Here is a 19671-nt window from a genome sequence, read left to right as displayed (position 1 = left end):
GTATGTATTGTTTATGGCTTACAAAATACGAGATCATTTGTTTGGTCCAATTCGATTCCGGATAAAAGAAACTAAGTTAATCCTGATCTTAGCTAGACTTATCAAAGTAAAGAATTCGGTTATTCAAGTCTAATCGCACGACAACAAAAAGTGTTATAAATCACATACTAAAGTTCACAATTATGTACGCTTGTGGTCTTTTTAGGGCTAAAACTTAAAGACCATCACTATTATAGTGTTTGTGATCTTAGAGACAAAGAGACCTTCCTATCCATCTCATACGTTTTAAGAAGTGTGATCTTACAACTGGACATTTGACCACTTTCAATACTACTATGTTGTGATCAAAAATTCGTCCATTTTTTTAATAAGGTGAGCCGGACTCGAACACGCGACCTTCAGGTTTTTACGGACCCAACATGCAAAACAAAACAGATTCTCGAACTTTCCGATTTCAATTCTCTTCCTCTCTCTCTCTCTCTCTCTCTCTCTCTCTCTCTCTCTCGTAGAAACTTAGTTTCTCTCACTTTCTCTCTCGAGCGAGAAGAAAACTCATTTCTATGGGAAAATCACAATCCGAGGATTTAAAAGATTCTTATCGTCAATTTCATCTAGATTCAGGTAAGATTCGCCATGTTTCCTCGACTGTTTGGATTAGATTCAGGTGCGATACGATTTGATTCGACAACGAAGTTGAGATCTGATTCTAGGGTTTCCTTTTTAGTTTGAATTTAGGTTTGCTTAGATTTAAAACTCTTACTCGCATGTTTGATTCTGATTTAGGTGGGTTAGTTTTTTAATCTTAGCTGGTAGATTGGTTAGTTCATACAGATCGATTTGATCTTTGTAGAAGCGTTATTGTGAAATTTTGAGTTAGTTTGATAATTCTCTAGTTTCAAATGTTGATTGGTGGTTATCCCAATCAATACTGATCTGTTGAGCAGAAACGGAACTCAAATTTTAATTAAGGTTACAAAACATTATCATGATTTTTCTGTAGGTTCTGTTCTTAAGGATTTCAATGTTGATATCTTTCTGTTGTTTCTGTAATTCTCAAAACCCTATTATGCAATTTATGATTATTTTCTGGGTTTTGTAATTTATTGTTCGATATTTTGTTTAGAAGCAAATAGGAAGACTAAACGTCTGATTCCAAAAAATTTCTGGGTTTTGTTAGAAGCAAATAGGAAGATTAAAAGTCTGATTCCAAAATATGTGTTTGTTGTTCAATTCTTCTAGTTTTAATTTATTTATTTTTTTATCTTCGTGTAAACTGTAGGAACCATTGGAGGGCCATCATCTGCTCTTGTCCGGGTACCAATAGAGGCAGTTGAAGTTTTAATTACAGCTCTTTTAATCAAGAGATTTGCCATTTGATGTTATGCAATTTTGCATCTATGAACAGATTCGAATAGGTTACAAGCTCTCCGTAAGCGTTTTCCTCTAGTGTTGTACTTTTGTAAAATGTTTTGAATAGTAGCTAGCTAGGTAAAATGTCTGTTACTTAAATTGACAATTTGGCAATTCTTTAGATTTTTTTTCTTCATCAAAACCATCTCAATGTTATTCACTGCTTACTTTCTTGTGTTAACAGTAACAAATACTTGTACACCAAAGTCTATTTTAAGAAGATGATATTCAGAAGGTACCTTTATCCATATGATGTATGTTAAGAATCTCAATTGTAGCTAACCAATTTGGTACTTATCGTTACTGGTTGCTGGTTCATTTGGATTTTAGGTTCCTCATGTGGTGCCAGATTCACAGAAGTTGTGGAGGCACTTTACAATACGAACAAAGTAAGCTTGATCCTTTACCCTAACTTGAGCATAGCCTGATATAATACTTCAGTTTTTATTCTATAAGTTTCAGCTTTCGTGAATGGTTTAAAGTATGCTTGGTTTTAGACTAATGTAATTCTAAAGCGACTTCTTTTTCGTTTTTGCATTTCTTTCAGAGATTTTTCAACAAGGAAGATCTATCACTCGTTGAGCTTCCTGGTATGGCATCGATGAAGTCGAGCTTGAGAAACGTAGAAGATGAACAAGCACTGCTCACACTCAGGTATATCGTAAAAATTCATCTGATTGATACATTTAATTAGAAATACTCAAGGTGATATAGTCACTATTTCAATTTTTGTAGCTAAACTTGAGCAAATAAATAGAGATTTTCAGATATTCTGAGTTATTTTCATTTTGGGTACTTACTCGTGAGTTTCTCTAAGTTGAAGATAATGATGATTTGACTATGGACGAACTTAAAGAAAGCTGCCTGGTATTGAGCTTTTCGTTTGAACAATTTCTGCCTTCAAGTTCAGTTATGATTAAGAAAAGTCTGTTACTTTTTTATATGCTCATTTAGGCAGGTGTCATGAAGAAAGCTGTCTAAGCTGGAAAATCTAGATTTGCGAACGGTATGCGCCAGGAGCTAATGAGGGTCCCTAATGATCCTTACCAGGCAGGCAAATCCAGCTCATATGCCGCACGAGATAATGATGATTTCATATATCATCCGAGTCAGATTGACAGATGCTCCTCATATAGTAATCATCCTCTTCTATTCCTCAGTGATCCAACAAATGCCAAGATACATATATGATTCTTACTGATTGTTTTTTTTCTTCTTCCAACGGACTGTTTTAGGCAACAAGATGATGAACTGGATGACTTAAGTGCAAGTGTGCAAAGAATTGGAGGTGTGGGGCTTACCAAACACGAAAAACTTACAGGACGGGTAGAGTTTCTGATTGTCATTCCTTTTGTAAGGTTGAACTACTGTCTTGTTTGTTGGAGTTTGAAGATTACAGGTTACCGAAGTCGCACAATTTTTGTTCAGCATTAGAGATTGTTAGATTTTCTTAGTGGAAATTGTCTCTTAAGATTGCCTTCCCATGCAGTCACAAGTCTTGCTAACTTTTTTATAATTTCATATGTTATTTGAGCATGTCAGCTTTAGAACGGGCACATTTTATGGAGTAGGATTATGGACAATTCCTTTTGTAGTGTTGAAATATTGTCTTATTTGTTACTGAAATCACACCATTACTCTTGCTGTCCAGCATTGGAGATAGTTAGGTATTGTTTACGGAAACTGTCTCTTAAGATAGTCCCCCCTGCAATCTCAAGGCAGAGCTAACTTTTTTCAATAAATTTACCTCGCAGGGTATCTGAGTATTGATAGTCGCGTTATAATAAATTTTTATTGTTATATCCTGCAGTAGGCTTTTGTTGCATTCCTTTTGTCCAACTTATCTGAGTTGGATCCTGTAGTAGGCTCATGTGGTTTCATTTTGTTGTTTAAATAATTTTTGTTTTTGTTTTGTTGATATCATCATTTATATGCAGATAACAAACTTTGAACTAATCATTTATGGTGTCTGTGCAATAATTGCTCAAAATATCTTACCTTTTCTCTTAATCTTCACCAGGAAGCAACGCCCGGATTCTGAAAAGTTGGATGCAATGCAAAGAAACTTGTTACTCCTAGTTTGTGTGAACTTTGCCCATCTCCTTCCGATGTAAAGGAACCGACTCTTGGTACTCCTGGTTTGAGTAATTAAACTTCGCCCATCTTGTTCTGATTTTACAGGATCTGTATTTTAGTACCCCTTGATTTGAGTTAAACAAGTAGAAATGTGTAATTTTTCTATTTGTTTCTGGTTTAGAAATGAATTTGATTCAGTGAGCAATGAAATCTGTAGTTTTTCTATTAGCCCTTTGGGATTTTGTTTATATCAGTTTTGGATTTGAATTACAGGTGGCAAAATGGAATGGAAATATATTATTTATACAGGGTAAATTTGTATTGAAAAGTTAGAGAAAGAGCACAGTTTTCTCGAGATTCGTCTTTTAAAGCCCTGACTTTAGGTCTCAACTTTTGAAAGCCTTGAGTTCTTTGCACGGGTAAAATCACACTTTTCATTACAGGAGAGTTGTTATCCATAAATCACCCTTTCGATTATACTGGCAAAGAGATAACAAGTATTTTGATCACACTTTTTAAGAATGATCCATATATGTTTTTGTTGTAGTGTCGAGTGCTTTGACAAGAAATACTAGTTAACTAACCTAATACTTTTTTTGTCGAAAGTGTAAGGTCTAAGTTACTGTGTAAGGTCTAAGTTACTGTCTAAATAATTAGAGCCTGATAAGAAAATAAAGTTTACTCTGATCTTTATTTTGGTATTATCGAAATAAACGATTGTATTTGTGCAATCGGTTTAGCAAGGGAACTAAGTTTCTTAGCCAATTTGTTAAACTATTAGGGAAAATTGCTTCGGGCAATTGTTTCCTTGATAACATATTAAAACTAAATTACTAGCAGTTTCGGTTTCTAAAATGGTATATGAAACCTTCGTGCTTAACTCTTACAGGTTGTACAATTCTTTTAGATTTGTAAGATCCTTTCGGATTGACCTTTATTTGCTCGAACTTTTGTCATTTTGTGACAAAAAGGGGGAGAAATATATGGAATAAACAAGTGATTTTTGTAATTACTAAGGAAAGGACAATTGTGCTTAAACATTATATCTAACGAAAGAGTAAAGCATTGACTAAGGGGGAGCAACATATCATATTGTTGTTGTAGTTATCTTGACTACACAAGGGGAATAACAAAGATGTTCGGATTGAAAATCTACCTATCTTGCCTTTAGGGGGAGTATTAGCTTTGTCATTCAAATGTCAACAACAACATTTATGGATTGAAAGTATGCAGGGTATTGTGTTGTTAAAACTTAGAATCAAGCGTATGTGTAATGAATTCTTGTAATTTTTTTTTCCATATGTATTAAGAGTTTTGTCACTAAAATTGAAAAGGGGGGAGATTGTTAGAGCATAGCTCGGTTGAACCCATCAAGCGTTGGTATGTCAAGTTTGGTTGTCATATTTTAGTGAATCAAAACTCACTTAAAGAGTCGCTTGATTATGTAACTAGAGACAACTTCGTATAGGTTAGGCTAGAAAGATTAGGATTATGAGACATACAAGTATTACTCGAAGACTTGAAGAATGTGAAGAAGTAACAAGCTACAGCGACGACATCATCCTTCCTCTTGAGGTTAGTTATATTTTGACTTGAACTGTTTCATTCCTAACGTATCTTTCAAATCGTGCTATATTGAAAACATAACTGCGAAGCTGTGAATGATTATACTCTAGTAGTGAGATATGACCACGTGATCATAGTATTAAGGAATTAGAATACGAAGTAAGACATCGACATAATCGTATGAATGCTATTGTGATTATGTGTATGGGTAAAGGTGAAGATTTCATCCTAGGAAACAATGTTTACATTTGTTTAAAGGAAGTACATTCATGCACTTGTTTTATGAATCGAAAGAGAAATCATAGGCTTATTGATATTGTTATTCATTGCATATATTTAGATTACCAATATGTGTGAGTTAGTAGAACCGATCATAACTTGTTATGTATCTTGGTAAAACTAGTCACAGTGCCTGGCTTATGTATTGGCATGACTTTTATTCGTGTAACCGATCCTAAGTAATCATCTAAGATGGTATGATCAATATTTGTAATTGGTGTAACCGATCCTCGTAATTGGTATGACCAATCACAAAAGAGTTGTGTAATCGATCCTTGTAATTGGCGTAACCGGTCCTGGTAATTGATGTAACCGATCCTAGTGACTTGTGTAACCGATCACAAGTAATACCATGAGAATATGGTAACCGGTCCTGGTAATTGACGTAACCGATCCTGGTAACTGATGTAACCGATCCTAGTAACCATATTAAGGTAGAACCGATCCTTGTGTTTGGTAGAACCGTAAACCCATGATTAGTGTATTGATATTTGATCAATCACATAGTTGTTCTTGTAATACAGATGAACCAATTCTAAACTTGTTTGGAAGTGTGGTATAATCGATTCCAAGATTGTAAATACGAAAGAGGATTTACAAAGAAAAGGATGTCGACATACTTTGAACATGTTCAGTAACTCTTATCTTTTATTGTTCAAAGATATTCCTTAATTACTCAAGGAGATCCCAGACCGAAATAAATTAAGAATCTTTTAATTAAGGTTGTTAGTTTTATATGATTTTAATTAACAGTAATTAAATGCATATCTTTGGAAAATAAAAATGTGCATTTACTAATAGGAGATTTTCTAGTGATATCTCGGAAATATTGGACAAAGCATTTCCAGGAATTATGAAAACCGATTTGAGCATTTATTGCATATTTTAAGAATGATTCGGTTTTGGAAATTCCTTGGTGTCCAAACATCCTTAGTCTATAAATACTCAAGTTTTCATTTCGACCAAACTATCCTAAGAGCCAGGAAAAGTTCATATTTTTGTAGTTTCTGGTGGAGCCATCTATTCGGAGAGGAAAGTACCCTAATTAGGCGAAATCTCTTACGACCGCTTGTTTAAAGACTTCTGTGGGATCAAGAAGCGATCTATGAGTACCGTTGGTAGGAAACTGGATAAGAGCAGTTTATTTTAGTTTTCGATTGATTTGATTGACTAACGGTTGTTGAACTTTGATTGCACTTAGTTTGTTTATTCTTGAGATCTTCTCTTCTGATATAAGATTCACTCAAACTAGATCGAAGTGTCGACGTGATCTTTAGAACTGTTTGTAGATCTAAAGACGTCTTGTGATAATCCATTGTTAATAGACTCCGTTCTGTGTGTGATTGATCACAAGAGATTCAAGTGGTGTTGTGCAGGTGTTTATTGAAGATTAAAGAAGATTTGAAGACAAAGAAGATTTCTGATTTGGTTTTTATATCTTTGGGTGTGCACAAACCTTGATCGGATGTGATACAACTAGAATTGTATTTATTCAATTGTTTAGCTGTGTAAGATTGGCATCACCTTATAGTTTCTTGTTTGATTCTATATTGATTGATTGTAAATCTAAACTCTGCTACTTCGGTAGTTGTTGGATAGATTGATCTGACCAGGAAAAGGAGTTTATCAGTTAAACAGAAGAGACTTTGCTTATGACTTGAGATATATTCATTTGAAAAAATCAAGAGAGTTGTTACTAAAAAGATTTGTTGTTCCTTTACTGTTTGGAATACGATCCAAAGGAATTCTTCAAGTGCATGCACTTATTGAATGTCGGAAGCGCAGGGATAATGAAGAAACTAGGTGAACTATAGGTTTAGTTGCTTGGTCTCAACTACACGAAGTTTGTTAGATTTTGTATAGCGGCTTAATTATGAGAGTATTCAATTATGGACTAGATCCTAGGGTTTTTCTGCATTTGCGGTTTCCTCGTTTACAAAATCTTGATGTGTCTTTTACTTTTCTATTTCCGCAATTATAAATTTTTATTATAATTAAAAGTAAAATACACAAACGTTAACTATGTATTACTTGATAGTGATCCTATAGAGTTTGGTTAAGTCTGAACCTATTATCAAGTAATCACACTTTGATTGTTGTGTTGTATCGATCTCGTATCCATAGACAATCATACAAAGTGTGAATACCGATTTGTAGTATTGTCTAGACTTCGTCCATAGACAATCACTTTCGGTAAGAGGACTTATAGGTGGATAATTTAAAGATTGTGGTGTATTTGGGTACCCTCTTCTTTTCAGTTGCATTTAATCCAAATAAAATTCCGAAGGGTTGTATTTTGTTTGGGTTGTATTCTGTCACCGCCAAAATAAGTTTCAATGATAGATTTACAAAGTCAAAACATTATTTTTGATAAAAATGAATAAATAGAGACAAAAAATAAAAGCTTTCAAAAATGTGGAATTCTGTCTCCAAAAATTCTTTCTAAGACAAGAAATTTAGTTACCACAAAATATTTAGAGACGGGAAAGTTGGTCTCCAAAATTTGATTTTTTAGGGGCTATTAATTTGTCTCTGATAAAATAAACTAGAGACAATTTTTTTTTTGTTTCAGATAATCATTATTAAAGACAAATTAAATTAACACAAAATTATTCTTTTTGAGACAATTTTTTTGGTCCTAAATAATTATCATTAAAGACAATCGTGGAATTTACTTTCTCGGGACAAATATATTGCTCGCGCACAATTTTATTCATTGATGAAAGAGACTTTTATTGAAAATAAATTTTTAGATGTTAATTATTTTTTCTTGTGACCGTTTGTAAATTTGTCTTAACTAGAAAATGACTTGTGCCGTAACGGCCAGGGATTGGATAAGCTGTGAAAATAAAGATCTTAAAAACCCGTGAGCCCCCTTGTTTTATTTGTTTTAAATATAGTTGGAGTTGGACATTGCATTGGAACGAACAATGACTTTTTATGCATTTGTCTTATGGTATAAGACGAAAAAAACGTATTCTGAAGCGTTTTTTTTAAAGCTATTCATAATAACGTTTTTCGTCTTTTAGCATGCTATTTAGAATAATGTTTTTTTTGGATTCCACAAAACTATGGAACATAGCTTGGAAAAAGTATAGATGGTTTGAACTTTGAATTCGTTAGACTTGACGTTTCACTCTTTTTCCAAGCTTGGAATATGTTAGATTCCATCATAAGACTTGTTCTAACTGGATGCTATATATAAAGTCCTTGACACTAAGAAGACCCAAAGGAGTATAATTGCATTCAACTCTTCAAATTTGTACTTAATGTCACTTAATTTCATAGTAAGTTTACTGGTGTCGGTAAATTACAAAATAGCATTGTAGGGTGAATTGTCTATATATGAGCAGGTGTCTGTGTACTTATGAATTATTGGACAATTCCATGTATTATAGGGTGAGGATTGATCTGGAGGATTATTTAATTGTAATTAGGTGATAATCAAACTTGATTTTGTAAGTAAGTTTACGAGTGTCCATGAATTATACAGTGTGCACAATATATATTTGGTGTAAGTGTATGATATAGGCTTCATGATTAGTAGATGAACATGTGCATTAGAGAGGGAAATTTGACGTGGAAGAGTTAATTTGATTTTTGTAATAATTAAACAACTAATTATATTACTTGAGTATTAATGCTAGATAATAAACTCAAGTATATAAGAGAGGAAGAGAGATTTTCTATTCACTTAGAAAATCCGATAACAAAAACATAGCCTCAACAAGCTTATTTATACAAGTCTTGAGCTAGTGATTTCATAGCCACCACATGACAAGATATGTCACTATGCATGTAGTAAAAGCATGCGGTGAAAACAACCACTAGCTTTTGCTGTTGGCTTCATGTAAAACTTTGCATGCCAAAGTACACCCAAGCAGGAGGGTGTTAAGCTAGCATGTGAGTCATCATGAAAGTGGATATACACCAAATTAATAATTGTATCATAGATTACTAATTACGTATTACTCCCCCTTGGATATCCACCCTTTCATATGGATTGCCTCATTAAAACCTTATCAGGAAAACCCGTTGGGAAAAACCTGAACGAGGGAAAAAGAGTACAACTCTAGAAAAGCAGATATGCGCTCGTTGCCTCGTTAAAACCTAGACAAGGAAAAATCCCGAAAGAGACAAAACCCTTGACAAGGAAAAAGAGTACAACACGTCAAGTTCCAAAAATTAACTCCCCCTCATGAAAACTTTGCTGAGTTTACTGCTTGTACAGATGCCGCATCCCGATTCCATAAACTAGCTTTCTGAAGACTGTTGTCGGTAAAGACTTGATGAATAATTCTGCATAGTTTTCACACGAATGTATCTTCTGGATACAGATCTCTTTATTCTTTTCTAGGTGGTGAGAATAAAATAGCTTTGGTGAAATATGCTTTATTCGATCACCCTTGATGTAACCTTCTTTCATCTGTGAGATACATGCTGCATCATCTTCATAGATGATGGTTGGTACTTTCGTGACAGAAGGTAAATCACATGAACTTCGGAGATGGGTGATTAATGATCTTAGCCATACACATTCTCTGCTAGCATCATGGAGAGCGATAATCTCGGAGTGATTGGAGGAGGTAGCTGGAAAGTTATGCTTACATGATCTCCAAGAAATTGCAGTACCGCCACTTGTAAACACATATCCAGTTTGAGAAATGGCGGAAAGATAACCTGCATCTGTATATCCCATTAATTGCGAAGGATGGGATACATTTTTTGAGTAAAACAATCCCATGTCTGCAGTACCCTGAAGATATCGAAAGATATGTTTTACACCTGCCCAATGTCTCTTCGTTGGAGCAGAGTTGAATCTTGCTAACAAATTAACTGCAAAAGAAATGTCAGGTCTAGTATATTGTGCAAGATACAATAGTGCACCAATTGCACTCAAATATGGTACTTCTGACCAAGAAGAATTTCATTTTCTTCCTTTGGACGAAAAGGGTCATTTTTAGTGTTAAGTGATCTTACTACCATATGAGTGCTAAGTGGATAAGATTTATCCATATTGAAACGTTTTAAAAGTTTCTCAGTGTACATCTTCTGGTGAACAAGTATGCCACTTGGATAGTGCTCGATCTGCAAGCCGAGACAAAATTTTGTTTTTCCAAGATCCTTAATCTCAAATTCTCCCTTTAAGCATTCAATTTCCTTTAGGAGTTCTTCAGGAGTTCCAACTAAGTTGATATCATCAACGTATACAGCTATAATAGCAAATCCTATTGTAGTCTTCTTTATAAAGACACATGGACAAATATGATCATTTACATATCCCTTAGTTATCAAATTTTCACTTAGACGATTATACCACATTCATCCAGATTGCTTTAATCCATATAAAGCTCTGTTAAGTTTAAGTGAATACATATAGCGTGGTTTGTTTTCAGACAATGTAAATCCTTCTGGGATTTTCATATGTATATCTGTATCCTGTTTTCCATACAGATATATTGTAACCACATCCATCAAACGCATATCAAGTCCTTCAGAGACTGCCATACTAATCAAGTACCGGAACATAATAGCATCCATAACATGGGAATATGTTTCTTCGTAGTCAATCTCAAGTCTCTACGAGAAACCTTGTGCTACAAGTATCGCTTTATAGCGAAAAAATTCATTTCTCTCATTACGTTTTCTTACGAACACCCATTTGCAACCAACTGGGTTCACATTATTAGGTGTTAGGACTGCAGGTCCTAAAACATTGCGGTTAGTGAGAGAGACTAATTCTGCTTTAATGGCGCCCTTCCATTTTGGTCAATCATGTCTTTCACGATATTCTTCTATAGAATGTGGCTCACAGTCATCTTTATCTATAGTAATCTCAGTAGCTACTGTAAACGAAAAATTATCATCGACAAGAACTTTGTTACGATCCCACATTTCTTTCTTGCATGCAAAATTTATGGAAATTTCTTCATTTCCTGTTACCAGTTCCCTTTCAGGGACATTTTCCTCGACTGGAGGTAGTAAGTTTTGAAATGAGGATCGTTCATCTATAGTCTCCTTTTGAGCATTATCTTTTTCCGATTCTGGTTGGCTCTTCCTTTTTCTAGGGCAGAATCTTTTGAACCAGTGGGGTGTCCACGCTTCAGGCGTACCTTAGACGACTCATTTTCTGGAACAGTCACGACCTGTCCAACTGGGACATTAGTACGTGCCGAGGCATTTTTATTGGGTATGTATGATTTAGTTGCTCTTGCCGTATAAAAAAATGCATCTGGAATTTGATCGACAATGTTCTGAAGATGGATAATCTTATGCACTTCAATTTCTGATTGATTTGTGTGGGGGTCAAGATGAGACAGAGTAGGTACATACCAATAAAGTTTACTCTGTTCTTCTGGCGGCTTAAATTCTCCCCCTAATGGTACTAAAATTGTCTCATCAAAATGACAATCAGCAAAACGTGTCGTGAATATATCACCAGTTAAAGGCTCAAGATATCTAATAATATACGGTGAGTCAAAACCAACATATATACCTTTTCTACGTTGTGGGACAAATTTAGTGCGTTGTGGAGGTCCAACAGGAACATATACACAACAACCAAAAGCACGCAGATGAGAAACATCTGGTTGATAGCTCAGAACAAGTTGTAAGGGAGAGTACTGATGATTTGCAGTAGTCCGAAGTCGAACTAAGGCCACAACATGCCCCCATGCAGAAACGGGCAATTTCGTTCTCATTAACATGGATCGAGCTATTAACTGCAAATGTTTAATAAATGATTCAGCTAAACCATTTTGTGTATGAACATGAGCTACATGATACTCAACATCAATACCAACAGACAAGCAATATGCATCGAATGTTTGTGATGTAAATTCACCAGCTCCATCTAGCCGAATAAACTTTATAGGAAAATCTGGGAAATGTGCACGCAGCCTAATTACTTGGGTGAGAAGCCGAGCAAATGCAACATTTCTTATGGATAAGAGACAAACATGTGACCATCTAGCAGATGCGTCAATTAGGACCATAAATTACTGAAAAGGTCCACACTGAGGGTAGATAGGTCCGCATATGTCTCCGTGGATCCTTTTAAGAAAAGTTGTGATTCAAGAACAACTTTTTTTAATGTCGGTTTGAGGATCAATTTTCCCATAGAGCAAGCAATACAATTTGTATGCGTAGTTAACAAAAGCTTCTGGTTCTGCAAAGGATGTCCATGAGAGTTATGTATTATTCTACCCATCATGGTAGATCCTGGGTGTCCTAGTCGGTCATGCCAAAGTTTGAATATTTTTGGATCATTAAAGTTCTGGTTAATGATACTATAAGATTCAATAGTTTTGATTGTTGTAAGATACAACCCATGAGAGATAGCTGCAAGCTTCTCCACAACACGTTTCTGGCGTGTGTCAGATAATGTGATAGATAAGTACTCTGTATTATCGTCACTTATTGTTTCTAAATGATATCAATTTCGGCGAATATCTTTGAAACTTAACAGATTTCTCAAAGATCTTGGAGAATACAAGGCATCACTGATTTTCAGTTTTGTACCTCCTGGTAAGATAATATTGGCTCTTCCGGAACCATCTATTAAATTTTTTGAACCAGAGATAGTGTTTAGTTTTGCCTTATATCCCTTTAAATCAGTAAAATATTTATCACTGCGTAATATTGTATTAGTCGTTCCGCTATCTACCAAACAAATATCTTCACCGTCAAGACTAATTTTTGATAGATTACTTCTGGAATCCATACCCTTCACAACAAATATAATACATGGATAGCAATGAGTTAATAAAATATATGTCTTATATTAAACATATAATTATACATACAAAAGATGGTATACAAACCAAAATATAACTTAGAGTACACAAAACTATATTATAAAATACACAAGTTCACAACTAGTTTGCAGAACTAGTTAAGTTCTTTATCATCTGACTTATTAAGAAAATCAGATATGTCCCACTTTTCTTCTTCTGACTTTGTAAGAAAATCAAAGTCTAAGTGGGGAGAACTAGTAGAAGCCTCATTAGTCTCTATAAGATCTGTCTCAATATCAACTGCGGGTCGCTTCAGGGATGCTTGATATAGATTAACAAGATGCTTGGCAGTACGACAGGTACGTGACCAATGACCAGTCATACCACAATGGTAACAAACATCTTCCTTGTTCTTTAGGCTTCCCAGACGAATCTTTTCCTTTATCTGGATTCTATTCTTTCTTTGGGGTGCCATCTTTCCACTCCTGGTGGTTTGGATTAAACCGTGCACTTTTGTCTTGGTTCTTTTTATTACCACGACCACGTTTCCCTTTACCCTTATTACTACCCCGTCCATAACCATTGGTAGAACTTGTTGTTGCATGTGCTTCAGGCACAGAAACAGATCCCGCTAGACGAGATTCACGATTTCTTAATAATAATTCATTATTTTGTTCTGCAACAAGCAGACATGAAATCAACTCTGAGTATTTCTTAAAACGACGCTCTCGATATTGTTGCTGCAAGACAACACTCGAGGCGTGGAAAGTGGTAAATGTTTTTTCGAGTAATTGTTCATCTGTTATATTTTCACCACACAATTTCAGTTGTGAAGTGATTTTAAACAATGCAGAATTATACTCAGAAACAGATTTAAAATCTTTCAAACGTAAATTCAACCAGTTATTTTTGGCTTTAGGCAGAATAACCATCTTCAGGTGGTCATATCTATCTTCCAAGCAACTCCACAGAACCTGAGGGTCCTTAACTGTTAGATATTCTGATCTCAACCCGTCGTGGATATGATGACGAAGAAAAATTAAAGTCAATGCTCTATCCTGCTGGGATGCAACATTTCCCGCTTTAATGGTGTGGGCAATATTCTTAGCTTGGAGATATAACACCGCATCCAAAACCCATGAAATATAGTTGTTACCAGAAATATCTAAAGCTGCAAAGTCTAGCTTAGTTAAATTTGACGACATAACGATAATATAGTAATTAAAGTTACCTTTCGTTTCGGAAAATTTTGGCAGCACCTATTTTACCAGAACCGATAATAACCCAAAGCTCAAAGACAATAAAGCTAACTCGTGCCGATAACGTGTAATAATTAAACAACTAATTATATTACTTAAGTATTAATGCTAGATAATAAACTCAAGTATATAAAAGAGGAAGAGAGATTTTCTATTCACTTAGAAAATAGGATAACAAAAACGTAGCCTCAACTAGCCTATTTATGCAAGTCTTAAGCTGGTGATTTCATAGCCACCACATGACAAGATATGTCACTATGCATGTAGTAAAAGCATGCCGTGAAAACAACCACTAGCTTTTGCTGTTTGCTTCATATAAAATTTTGCATGCCAAAGTACATCCAAGCAAGAGGGTGTTAAGCTAGCATGTGAGTCCTCGTGAAAGTGGATATACACCAAATTAATAATTGTATCATAGATTACTAATTACGTATTAATTTTAGTTTTTTAGCTGCACTGTTGAGTTTTTTTGAAAAGTTGTAACCGTCGTAATTGATAAAATATAAACCCGTATTTTGTAAACAGATCACAGATACTATTTATATGATCAGACAGCCGGGTATACATACGTTAGTGTGTGCATACCCATATATATATATCAAAGAGCATATTTGGTTTGTATAAATGAGAATCATTTTCCCTGTTTACAATGCTGAGATGATGAAAAAAGTAGACTATGGGGTGAATAACGTATGTATTTCACAACATGGGAGGACATGATACAATGCTTTAGAAATGCATACAAAACATACTAAATCAAGAAGAAAAAAAAAGATGGAAAAAGGAAAATAATAGAAAGAAAGTATTAAAAAAAATTGGCTTTCGTTTTTTTATCCAGTGAATACTACTCCATTCTTTGTCTCAAAGAGTGCCTGTACAATGCTCAATGAATCAATCAAGCAAAATAAGCAAACTAAAATTTTAACTTTTACAAACACAAAAAAAAAGAGGATACGTATGGCCTTTTGCCAAGAAAAAGTCTGTTGGCCCACTGTTTAAAGCTCCCTACAAACAATACATGTAATTTTGGTTCAACAATTAATACTCAAACAATGTACCACGAATGCGCACATAGGAGACTGTTTGTTCTTCAACTTCAAACCGCAACAACCACCTGGTTTGCAACATTCAACTATGGGTTCACATTTGGTACATCAACAGGCATCGCCCCAAACTTTCTTATTACAGTCTCTGAAAGACATATAGTATCATCCATTGTCGCCAAAATTTTTGGTAGGGTTATCCTTGCACAATGATATTGCTTACACAAATAATAATCAATTCAATACACTAAAACATCATTGAGCAAAAGCTGGATATTGTAGTACGCGGTTTGCGTGATTACTTGGTAAGTGGACTCCCATTTTGAAAATAGAAGCTGAGATGTCTTTCGATATATGAAACCAAAATACTTATAGGTTCTTTTCCTTTGTGGTTGGGACTACAGTCCGTTATTTGACAACATCTGTTTTGCGGGATAATTTGTTATTGGGATTGACTGTAAGTGTAACTTTATAAAATAGATAATTAAGGTGCTATAAGTTACCTCTCTCTGGTACATCAATCCTTTGGTTGTGCCAAGGTAAATAATATGTTGGTGATAAGGATTTTGGTTGAAAGTGATGGAAATTAAATTTGCCAGTGCCAGATACAAAACAGATCATTCCACCAATTATTTATTTTCCATTTTGATAAAACAGATCATTCCACCAACTATTTATTTTTCATTTCAAATCAAAATGGAAACCAAAGTAATGATTAAAAGAACAAAAGAGAAATTAAGCCTTTATGCCAAGTTTGAAATAGATGACTCCACCTAAATCAACCTAATGTCTCTTTCCCAACTTTACCACTAATTCGTAAAGTGATATTGTGGTAAAATAGGATTATGAAGAACATGAAGGTCAGTATCAAGAAAGAAAAACTTCACATAGATAACCCACACATACACTAGCTAAAACTTTACCCCGCATGCGTCAACATAATCGATTTACATAATCATGGGAATGATGGTTTCGACGATTTTTTTAATGGAAACGATCTAAAATAATCTGCACTATAATGTAACAATATATCATGCAATGTTGGTTTTACCATTCAAAATTCCAGAAATATAATCATGTAAATTAACTGTTGGTAAGCCATATAACATCATATTGCGATTTATGGGAGGTTAAAGTTTTTCCAGAAGCCTTAGATTCGAGAGAAACATGGAAAAATTACCTGCTATAGGAAGGATCGCTGCTATGCGTGTTGGATGATTTTTAGCCAAAATGGGAAAGTTCAAATGTCTAATTATACAGTCGAGATGATGAAAACCAAAATTGAGAGGGACGATTACCTTGGCGGTGGGAGAAGAGAACAATTTGAGCATGTAATCACTGCACTTGGACGGCAAGTTTTCATATACCATACTTTTTCCTCTCATAATGGTTGTGAAGTAATTATGGTGGTATAAGAGGTGGATTCTTCATTTCTAAAAAAGTTACGTTTACACCTGAACATCAAGGACTAAATAAATTAGATTGTAAATTAGAGTTTTCTCTTCATATTACTGTATTATAAATTAGAATAAGAGAAATCAAGGCACAAATTCAAATATACCAACAAAATATACACCAACAAAATATACCAATAGATGGTCCATGAGTTTTTGTGAAAATCAAGGAAAACAATACCAAATCGAGCACAATAACGCTCAAAATGAAACAAACGCAAAAACTTACGCGTCTATCACCAACATTAATTTTTACAGGGTGACAATCAAGTCTTAAAGAAAAATTAATTCAAACTAAGATAGTACTACCTAGTATTGTGCATATACGGTTTGGAAAACAAATCATTTCCTGTTGTAATAGATTAATTTTTGTTTGCAACAACAAAATAAACAGATGGCCTAGGTTAAGGGACAATGGCGTTTTGAAATAGCATATTTCTTCACCTTGTTTGATATGTGTCGATTCAATTTTTATGCTTCATTTTTAGAGAAACTAAAACAGCAGAGTCAGGAAGGCTCGAACCTCAAACCATAGCAAGAATCAGGCACAACAACAAAATCATTGAGTTGATATTTGCATATGCAACAACAACAACAACAACAACAAAAAATCAGACACAAAAGGAAGAATTGCAAAACACACACACACACAAAAAAAAAGAAGGGAAAATTAGCGTTTAAAGAAGAAATGAGTCACACTAATAAGGGCATCAAAAATCAAAGAATTGTTATAGGGATTACGACGAAAACACATACATGCATCACACATCTTTATGATTCTCTATTTTCCCTAACTCTATCGTCACTGTGATGCCTTGATTTTCCAGGCAATACCCTTCAACTCCATAAAAAAAAAAAAGAATCCACATGAAACCTATGAAAAATAATTTAGAAAATTGCAGTTAAGAAAATTGATGAGAAACAAATTGGTAAACCAAAATTGAAACCACAGGAAACCTATCAAAAAAATTTAAGAAAATTGCAGTTAAGAAGACTGATGAGAAACAAATTGGTGAACCAAAATTGAAACAGCAGATAAAAAGAGTCACCTTTCTTAGGGATATCAATCAAGTTTTTTGTTCAAAAAACTTATATGCCTATCACTAACACAAATCTTGACAAATAATTAAGCTTTGAGAAACATACTAACCCTTGCAACAGATTTGATGACCATTTATATAGTAAAACATCCTCTTGATTGCAGATGTAAAAAGCATTGATGGGTATATATTACCGTGTAACGGACGAAGAGTAAACATTTGAGGATGCCATTTTTGGGAAGGAATTGAAGGAGAAAATGTATCATCAAAGCCATAACCGACCAAGGGATTTAATAGCTTACAATGTGTGGTGATTTTAATACCATTGAATGGGAGAATTTGGATCGTTGGATGTGGGCATAAAATAGGGATTGATTCTGAACCACGATTTATCTTTCCGATCTTTAAGCAGTCACAGCCGTCGATTGAAATTCACGTCCGTCGGATTGGAAAAAACACATTTATTTTTGTAAGATAGACTAGGATATGACCCGTACCGTAACGGCCCGGGCTTGGTCTCAGTAGCCATAATTTTTCTTAAAGCCAGTTTCACAGATCAATGTAGATAAACATTTGATTACCTCGTAATATTTATATGTGGTAATGTCTGAGTAACCCAGTTTTGGTTTCTCTCTCTTCCATAAACCCATCATTAAGATGATTTATATATGTAGCCCAAAAAATATAATCTACGGTCAGGATTAATAGTTTTAGTTTAGATTTATAATTCACATTTCAAGATGGACTAATTTAACCTTAACTAATTACGTATCATTAATAAATATGTTTTAATAAGATTCCGTTCATCATGGTCCATTAGTGATGGGCGCTTTTTGTGGGGGAATTTACCACTTTTATGGTCAATTAACCTCATGCCATTATTTCGGGTAATTTCCGGCGATTATGGTTACTTTTTTGTTCTTCACTATCTTCTCATTTGATGGCAATAATAATGCGAATTTACTGATATCAAAGCCATTAATCTGGGTACCATTATTTTCGGCCAGTTAGAATTTATTCTCTTTTGTTTCCCAATTCCCATCTTTACGGCCGATCATCCTCTTTGTGCTCTTCTTCCTCTCCAAATACGACCAAGGTGAAAAACCCTAATTTGCACGAACAAAAAGATAATCATTTTCAGGTCATCTGTTCGAAATTTACTTTTGAATTATGTGGATTTTGATTGATAATCATGGATCAGGGTGAGTTTAATTAACATATTTCATTCTTGTTTGCAATATTAGCTGAAGTAGTGAAAATATTAGTTTCCGACGCAACTAATTAATTCCTTTGTGGATCTTCCGTTTAGATGTATGTACAACCTGCCTCTTATTTGATTGCATATAAATATGCCTGTAATCAAGTTAGCCTAATCCACCGTCAGAGACACATGACTGGAAGTCATCCAGTTGTTGTAAATTAAAAGTTAAAATCTTTCTAGCTCAAAAGCCAATGTAAAAGCACCCTTATAGACACTTCATATTCTGTAACGTTTTTGTTTCTTTTGATTCATGTTAAACCAGTTTCTGATTTGTTCCTTTATATTGACGTTTTTACTTCATATCTGCAGGGTGATATGGTGGCAGGTAAACTGTATCCAAGAGTTGGAAAAATTCATATAAAATTCATTCGATTTAGATCAAAACCCGTGAGGTTGAAACGATTATGGTTTAGGACCGAAAAAGTGCTTGTTCATGGATAGGACTTGTATCTTTAAATGCTATCTTAGCTCGAACGGTAGAGCGTATGGTTTTTATCCATGTATATGTGGGTTGGAAAATTGGATTCTCAACCTATTATATTCCAGT

The 19671-nt window shown here is 34.5% G+C and overlaps 1 protein-coding gene and 2 long non-coding RNA genes across 7 annotated transcripts; 1 reads left to right on the top strand and 2 right to left on the bottom strand.

Annotated features, from left to right (window-relative positions):
* The first annotated feature begins 431 nt into the window (after positions 1-431).
* On the top strand, positions 432-3714 carry LOC113341936. 5 transcript variants are annotated; one of them, XR_003356241.1, is made up of 8 exons: positions 432-621; positions 1280-1429; positions 1595-1645; positions 1741-1799; positions 1958-2277; positions 2369-2545; positions 2646-2736; positions 3431-3714. It is a non-coding gene; the product is annotated as an uncharacterized LOC113341936 (long non-coding RNA). The 5 variants fall into 5 exon arrangements; XR_003356240.1 differs by having other exon boundaries at positions 433-621; positions 1958-2064; positions 2228-2545; XR_003356238.1 differs by having other exon boundaries at positions 433-621; positions 2365-2545.
* Positions 3715-13519: 9805 nt separating this feature from the next.
* LOC113341891 lies at positions 13520-14272 on the bottom strand. The gene has a single exon (XM_026586602.1). The coding sequence runs from the start codon at positions 14270-14272 to the stop codon at positions 13520-13522; it is 753 nt and encodes a 250-aa protein (XP_026442387.1).
* Positions 14273-15320: 1048 nt separating this feature from the next.
* On the bottom strand, positions 15321-18153 carry LOC113341827. Its single transcript, XR_003356159.1, has 2 exons — positions 17974-18153; positions 15321-16823 (listed from the first exon to the last, which is right to left on the bottom strand). It is a non-coding gene; the product is annotated as an uncharacterized LOC113341827 (long non-coding RNA).
* Between the last annotated feature and the right edge of the window lie 1518 nt (positions 18154-19671).

The sequence above is a fragment of the Papaver somniferum genome, unplaced genomic scaffold (assembly GCF_003573695.1).
Source record: "Papaver somniferum cultivar HN1 unplaced genomic scaffold, ASM357369v1 unplaced-scaffold_32, whole genome shotgun sequence".
Classification (NCBI taxonomy): Eukaryota; Viridiplantae; Streptophyta; class Magnoliopsida; order Ranunculales; family Papaveraceae; genus Papaver; species Papaver somniferum.
Note: the sequence above shows the minus strand (reverse complement) of the source record. Positions and strands in the feature narration are given on the sequence as shown.

What these genes read in the sequence shown, in the direction of transcription:
- LOC113341891 (XM_026586602.1), bottom strand. Translation starts at nt 14,272, where the DNA reads ATGTCGTCAAATTTAACTAAGCTAGACTTTGCAGCTTTAGATATTTCT.